The sequence below is a fragment of the Oncorhynchus keta genome, unplaced genomic scaffold, assembly GCF_023373465.1.
Source record: "Oncorhynchus keta strain PuntledgeMale-10-30-2019 unplaced genomic scaffold, Oket_V2 Un_contig_2440_pilon_pilon, whole genome shotgun sequence".
Lineage (NCBI taxonomy): Eukaryota > Metazoa > Chordata > Actinopteri > Salmoniformes > Salmonidae > Oncorhynchus > Oncorhynchus keta.
In genome coordinates, this window is record NW_026283886.1 from 494,119 (window position 1) to 501,970 (window position 7,852).

The window sequence follows — 7,852 nt, forward strand, 5'->3', positions numbered from 1 at the left end:
GAGTAAACTAATTATGTTAAGAACAGTTTGACTTTTAGCAATGATGAATTGATTGTATTGCATTGATTTTCATAAAACATAATCTACAGTAATGTGGTAGTAACAATGTTGGAATATAACACTGTGTTAAAATGTTCCTAAAAAAGGGTCTGACGCTTGTCCTAGGTACCTCAATATGATTGAAAGCTTAAACTGCCGTGTTGTTACTGTACACAATGAATAAAGACAAAAAACAGTATGTTTCCATGAAATAAGGTTTTGATTAAAAGCTGGAATAAAATCTGAAATGTTTGAATACTTTTATTTTGTGTTCTGGTAGTTTCCATGATTGTTCTTGGTTCTACTAACTCTGCGTTTCACCAACCCTTTGTTCATCTTTATTATCCTTTCAGATTGGAGAAAGATTATGTTTTATGCGAAACAGCCGCGCCCGTCATGCCCAAGAAATGAAAGTGAAAGCAATACAAAATAAAGTCTTGCCTGATGTGTAAAGACGAATGGAATTTCCATTCTATATTAGCAACTAAAAGTAAGACGTTTTTTTTTATATACAACAATTTGACTATTATATTTATATTTAAATAACTTGCCTTTCAAATAACTTTTCTACACATGATTTAATACGAATGTAATATTTTGGGAGGTTTTCTGTACTAAAGCAAGCAAATCGGCTCGTCATAGCCTAGATTATTTTTCACTTTGTTATAATGATTACGTTTAATATCTGTTATTTACAGTGTCATTACGTGAGGTTGGCAATAGTTATCTGGTAAGTTTACGAGCATTACAGGTCAACATTTCTCAGTTGCATTATTGTTTGCATAGGCTATTGTCAATAACATACCAACAAAACATTTTATTGTCAAATGGCTAATGTTGATGTCACAGCTGACTACTTGAGCAATAAATCTGCCATAGCAGAAAATCAAGTGTTTAACCATGAATAAGAGCTCATAGACCTGCCGGTTTATCATTCTGTAGATGTACATTATTTATAGGAAATAGTTTCATACTTGTTTATTACCGGTCTAATCCTTGTTGAAGGAAAATGAGGAAGAGGAGGAGGAGGAAGAGAACTATGAGCAGAGCACTTCTAGTCAGTCTGCCTCGGGTAAGTTAAAGGGAAAGAACTACAGAAACTGATCTTAGATCAGTGCAAAGGGGGCAACTTCAACAGATGATGCACAATTGCTATAGCTATTTCTATTTCGACAGCCAGGGGGAGCCACTTTGAGTGGCAGCTGTATGAAGGACAGAGATGGCTTAGTATTGGCAATGACCATGTGATCGAGACCCACTACTGCCAGCCTGGGGCCAAAGGAATGAACATCTACCCATCACACATGGGGTCAGTGTACAGTAGACGTTTAGTAGCTATTTCTATTATACAAGTTGCATCCCAATAGTCTTGAATAGTGTTCATTCCCTGTCCCCTTTCCTTGATAGATAATATTGGTTCAAGGAGGTGAACAGGAGAGGAAGTATTTTAAGAGAATTAAGACTCAAACCTAGGATCTGATTATGTATTTGTTATATGTTATACAATAGTTCAGTAACCTCAGTTCTGACATATGTTTTTGAACAAACAGGTGGATTGTGTGTGTAGCCTTTCTGCTCTGTGTATTCTAGGCAGGTCTATATAGATTTTGATCAGATTGAGGCTCAAAATGCTGCCATGGGTGTACGGCGACTCACGTTCCTACCTCAGGGTCAAAGTGAAGACATCGGGTGGTATTTCAAAGACGATATGATATGGCGTGAATACGGTTCTTTGGTGAGTGAATCTGAAAGTTCCCAAATGGTCCTATAATACAATGTTTTAAATTGGAGTTAAATCAAAACTGAAAATCTCCTTGTATATTTCATTTCTCTCTCTCTCTTTCTACTCCCGACCCCAGGGTCCAGGTCAAGGCTCGTCCTCAGTCAGTAGTGGTGATGTGGAACGACAGTACATCCTCAGACCTCAGGGGACCTTCCACTTCACTGCGGGGAGGAACAGCTACACGTTAGACTTCACAGGTATACTCCACACAGGGCCGCATTCATTAGGTCATGCTGTTGCAAAACGTTTCGAAATGTGCAGTGGAAAAACAACAAAACAAGTGTTTCTTATTGTAAATTCATATAATCCCTCCCAATTATAGACTGTTTTACCCCTCATCCCACCACATACAGTGTGATGTGACACAGAAAGTAGCCAGTAGCATAAGAGGGAACACCGGGGTTGAGATCTGGCACTTGGGGTTTGATTCAATCCATAGCGTGGAAGATCAGTGCTTAGCACAATTGACATTTAAAGGCAATGTTACCACGTTTGCGGAGACTGCATTCACTTAGACGCTGCATATGTTGACTCAATTGTAAATGACCTTTAAATGTCAACTGCGCTACAAGGCAGGTCTTCTACACTATGGATTGAATTGATCAGTTGCTACATTACTTTTTGAACTTAATGATATGTACCTATTGAAGAATATAATTTAGAAATGCCTTATGAGCTTAGTTCAACTGTCATGCCCAAAATACAAGCTTGTTTTACTCCAGCGTTTGTAAATGTACACAAACATTTATTAGCCTCAAAACATGGTTAAAACTATGCCTTTGATATCATGGATGGTCAGTCCTTGCAATCATATCTATATGACTTTGAGATTGGTTACATTTCCCCTGCTTCCTCCCTTACCTTTTTACCAAAACAGGGGCATGAAGAAGGATTTGTTTTTGTTTCAACTGCTGATTACCGCTTTAAGTTTATTTGTTGTTGTTGTCGAGCAATTGACAACACTTTGCATATCCTGCTAGACAGCATTTTCCCGTACAATACAAAGGTTTCTCTTAGCATATGTATGTATGTCTTCTTCAGCTATGACACAGACCAATTCAGCCACCCGGGTACAGAGAAACGTCCGGCGGCGTCCAAAGTTCAACTCCGTCGTCTCAGGGAATGGCAGGTATGAGGTTTCATCCACAGGCTTATTCCATTTAGACCCCTGGTCTCTTCCCCTAGGAAAGGGCCTACGGTGAACTGCAGATATTTTGGCCCCTAGCCTCTTCAAATCAAATCAAAGTTTATTTGTCACGTACACCGAATACAACAGGTATAACAACACCTTACAGTGAACTGCTTACTTACAGGCTCTAACCAATAGTGAGGGGAAAAAAGGTGTGTGTGTGTGTGTAGGTAAGTAAAGAAATAAAACAACAGTAAAAATACATTTGAAAATAAGAGTAGCAAGGCTATATACAGACACCGGTTAGTCAGGCTTATTGAGGTAGTATGTACATGTAGGTAACCATTGGTTACATGTTCAGAAGTCTTATGGCTTGGGGGTAAAAACTGTTGAGAAGCCTTTTTGTCCTAGACTTGGCACTCCGGTACCGCTTGCCATGCGGTAGTAGAGAGAACAGTCTATGACGGGGGTGGCTGGGGTCTTTGACCATTTCTGGCCCTTCCTCTGACACCACCTGGTGTAGAGGTCCTGGATGGCAGACAGCTTAGCCCCAGTGATGTACTGGGCCGTACGCACTACCCTCTGAAGTGCCTTGCGGTCAGAGGCCGAGCAATTGCCGTACCAGGCAGTGATGCAACCGGTTAGGATGTTCTCAATGTTGCAGCTGTAGAACCTTTTGAGGATCTCAGGACCCATGCCAAATCTTTTTAGTTTCCTGATGGGGAATAGGCTTTGTCGTGCCCTCTTCACGACTGTCTTGGTGTGTTTGGACCATTCTAGTTTGTTGTTGATGTGGACACCAAGGAATTTGAAGCTCTCAACCTGCTCCACTACAGCCCCGTTGATGAGAATGGGGACGTGCTCGGTGCTCCTTTTACTGTAGTTCACATTCATCTCCTTAGTCTTGGTTATGTTGAGGGATAGGTTGCTATTCTGGTACCACCCGGCCAGGTCTCTGACCTCCTCCCTATAGGCTGTCTCGTCGTTGTCGGTGATCAGGCCTACCACTGTTGTGTCGTCAGCAAACTTAATGATGGTCTTGGACTCGTGCCTGGCCATGCAGTCGTGGGTGAACAGGGAGTACAGGAGGGGACTGAGCACGCACCCCTGGGGAGCTCCAGTGTTGAGGATCATTGTGGCAGATGTGTTGCTACTTACCCTCACCACCTGGGGGTGGCCCGTCAGGAAGTCCAGGATCCAGTTGCAGAGGGAGGTGTTTAGTCCCAGGTTCCTTAGCTTAGTGATGAGCTTTGAGGGTACTATGATGTTTAACACTGAGCTGTAGTCAATGAATAGCATTCTCACATATGTGTTCCTTTTGCCCAGGTGGGAAAGGGCAGTGTGGAGTGCAATAGAGATTGCATCATCTGTGGATCTGTTTGGGCGGTATGCAAATTGGAGTGGGTCTAGGGTTTCTGGGATAATGGTGTTGATGTGAGCCATTACCAGCCTTTCAAAGCATTTCAAGGCTACAGACGTGAGTGCTACGGGTTTGTAGTCATTTAGGCAGGTTGCCTTTTGCGTTCTTGGGCACAGGGACTATGGTGGTCTGCTTGAAACATGTTGGTATTACAGACTCAATCAGGGACATCTTGAAAATGTCAGTGAAGACACCTGCCAGTTGGTCAGCACATGCCCGGAGCACACGTCCTGGTAATCCGTCTGGCCCCGCAGCCTTGTGTATGTTGACCTGTTTAAACGTCTTACTCACGTCGGCTACGGAGAGCATGATCACACAGTCGTCCGGAACAGCTGATGCTCTCATGCATGCCTCAGTGTTGCTTGCCTCGAAGCGTGATTTAGCTCATCTGGTAGGCTCATGTCACTGGGTAGCTCGTGGCTGGGCTTCCCTTTGTAGTCTCTAATAGTTTGCAAGCCCTGCCACATCCGACGAGCGTCAGAGCCGGTGTAGTATGATTCAATCTTAGCCCTGCATTGACGCTTTGCCTGTTTGATGGTTCGTCGCAGGGCATAGCGGGAATTCTTATAAGCTTCCGGATTAGTGTCCCGCACCTTGAAAGCGGCAGCTCTACCCTTTAGCTCAGTGCGAATGTTGCCTGTAACAGCAGGTATTTTGGCCCCTAGCCTCTTCCCCTAGGGCCTACGATGAACAGCAGGTATTTTGGCCCCTAGCCCTTCCCCTAGGACCTACAGTGAACATTAGGTATTTTGGCCCCAAGCCTCTTCCCCTAGGACCTACGGTGAAGAGCATTTATTATGCTGCCTCATCTATATACACCGTTAGGCGCCTGCCTCATTAATTTAACCTGTGTGATGGTTGTGTTGCCAAAGTTATTTGAATGGGTAAGTTCCAGGTCAACTTCACTGCATTCGTTGTATTGCATCATCGACTGAGCACTCAGGCAGCTGTATTATATGATGTGTTTAGCTGATTATTTAAACCCATCCAGGCGTTGTGAGATCTGGCCGCCGTCTGCAATGTAATCAGCCTGGAGCGCAGCCTTTCTGTATACAAACTGGCCTATAGGAATCTTGTAGGTGTTATTCAAGAGAAATATTCAGCAAATCTATACAGAAAAAGTTACAAACACCAAAACAAAATTTCCACAACATAATAATAGCATTAAATATACATTATTTATAACAAAATATTGCAGCTTCTCTCTAGTGTGATTGGTTTCCCCTTTGACCTCAACTCAGTGTCAAGATAACTTTACATACTTTCCTGACATATGGAAGTGTGATCATCTGTAGTTTCACACCTAGTTTCTTGTCACAGCAACACTGAAGTGTAAATTCACTATTTCTTTGCAGCGTGTCCATTGCCCAATCAGCCCCCACTGTAATTGCCTCACCACCTCCCTCTGCTGGCTACACCTGGGAATTCATGGGTGAGGAGGGAATGTGGATAGAATACCAGACTCCAGTGAGTGGGACATTATTTTATTCCTTGAACCCTTGCAAATAGCACACTACATGACAGATTGTATATTGTATATGCCCTCATTAAGGTGAGAAAGGGGGAGGGAGACAGTCATGGTATAGCAGCACATAATATGTGGCTATTTCCAGAGTTGCTCACTGGAGAGTGCTGGGATTGAGAGACGCTACCAGAAGAACCCTAAGGGACAGATACACTTCAAAGCTGGGAGATATTCCTACACCCTCGACTTCTCAGGTCCGACTGACTTAAATACTGGTGTACCATAACGTGACCTGTCTAGGAACAGTCCTGAAGTTTTCTGTGTCTCTTCCAGGCATGTGTCAGACCAACGTTCGCATCGGGACCAAAAGAATTGTGAGGAGAACTCAATGTGAAGCTCAACAAACAAGCAGGTATGGACAATACAGGCTGGGAACCTAGAGCAAGGAGTTTTACTGACCAAAGTCTAGGTTAGGGCCAAGAGTTTTTCCTGGTCTGCTCATGTAGTCAGGAAGATGTCCTGGTCATTAGTCAAGGCCTTTCTGACCTGCTAGAGAGTACCCATGTGTAACAACTGTACAATGTGACAAATAATGAAAAACAATGTCTAATTCCTGTCCTCTCAGTGGAGGATTGGGTTTACGGTCCCGTTGGCAGTTTCAAGACGTGGATGGAAGCTGGAAAGACTTTGCCAAAGTAAGATGAACTGTTTTACTGCTCTCTCTCATCAGACTCCATAAGAGTAGTCTTCATATTACTACATTAAAAACACATGACCAAGCAGCGTGTGTTGACTTAATCCTGTAGAGAAGCGACACCTGCAGTGTATCCAGCCAGGACATTGAAGCCCAGTACCAGCAGAACCCAAATGGAACTATGAACTTCACTACCAGGAGATTCAGCTATCAACTGGACTTCTCAGGTAAATACGTCATCTTCTCAGAACAAGTGCCTATAGCAGGGGGAATTCATGGCACTTGTCAAACTTCAGTTAGGCACTTGTCAAACTCATTCCCTGGAGGGCCTAGTGTCAGCTGGTTTTTCCTTGTAATTAAGACCTAAACCACCAGGTGAGGGGAGTTCCATTCTAATCAATGACTTTCATTTATCAGTCAAGTATAAGGGAGGATCGAAACCCACCGAAACTCGGCCCTCCATGGAATGAGTTTGACAAGTGCCTAACGGGTAAAGGATAGCGGTTGGTTGAAGGTTGAGGAATAGTTTAATTGATTTGATGAATCCAAACTCCAAGCCAAGCGTTTCCTGTGTTGGAGAACATTATTGTCATGACCTAACAGTTGTTTGATTTGTCTTTCACAGCCCTGAACCAAAGAAACCTGTCCACTCAGACCACCCGATCTGTTCGACGCCTGAACTAATCACTGCCCACGACACTGTCCTCTGTCAGGGGCAAAGTGCAATACCCTGGCAGTGGAGGCTGGTGGGAGGAGCTATTGGAGGACAGGCTCATTGTAATGGCTGGAACGGTATCAAACACAAGGAAACGTTTCACTCCGTTTCTTTCATTCCATTCCAGCCATTACAATGAGCCCGTCCTCCTATAGCTCCTCCCACCAGCCTCCACTGTAACTTGGGTGCATCTCAATTGTCTAAAGTGGCTTCCTCTCAACCCCATTTCTTCATGTGCACAGTGAAGACAAGTCACTGTCCGGTACTGAGATGGAACCCCTTCCATTCCACTTCCTCCCAAAAATGAAACTTGTTTACATATGTATTCATGTATTTCCTGTTATTTCTTCGACATTGTGCATATACTTAAAAACCAATACTGTTATTAGAAAAGTAGCTTCTGACAATCTGCACAATACTTTTAAAAAAATGTGATCTGTAGAAAGAACCCTCTCACTGCCAATGGTACAAAAGGAACAAGCCTTTTGTACATGTTCTAGCATGTACATTTTCTCATTGTCTTTAGTTTGAGTAAAGGTGATTTTCAAGTATCTACTGTTGAGGCCATGTTATTCCAGAACGCAAAGTTACTCTTCAAATCTCTGGC

At 43.2% G+C, this 7,852-nt stretch overlaps 1 protein-coding gene across 1 annotated transcript; it reads left to right on the forward strand.

The window, feature by feature from the left end:
* The first annotated feature begins 409 nt into the window (after positions 1-409).
* si:ch211-244b2.3 (uncharacterized protein LOC557230 homolog) lies at positions 410-7,796 on the forward strand. The gene is made up of 13 exons (XM_052505635.1): positions 410-529; positions 738-769; positions 1,045-1,111; positions 1,216-1,348; positions 1,630-1,774; positions 1,899-2,019; positions 2,864-2,951; positions 5,727-5,838; positions 5,985-6,090; positions 6,170-6,248; positions 6,462-6,531; positions 6,643-6,757; positions 7,156-7,796. Exons 1-13 carry the CDS (start codon positions 484-486, stop codon positions 7,212-7,214), a joined length of 1,173 nt encoding a protein of 390 aa, XP_052361595.1. The 5' UTR covers positions 410-483; the 3' UTR covers positions 7,215-7,796.
* The last annotated feature ends 56 nt before the right edge of the window (positions 7,797-7,852 follow it).

Coding starts and splice junctions, on each gene's coding strand:
- si:ch211-244b2.3 (XM_052505635.1), top strand. CDS start 484: ATGTGTAAAGACGAATGGAATTTCCATTCTATATTAGCAACTAAAA. Junction 1,775..1,898: donor GGCGTGAATACGGTTCTTTG/GTGAGTGAATCT, acceptor TCCCGACCCCAG/GGTCCAGGTCAAGGCTCGTC. Junction 6,758..7,155: donor CTATCAACTGGACTTCTCAG/GTAAATACGTCA, acceptor TGTCTTTCACAG/CCCTGAACCAAAGAAACCTG.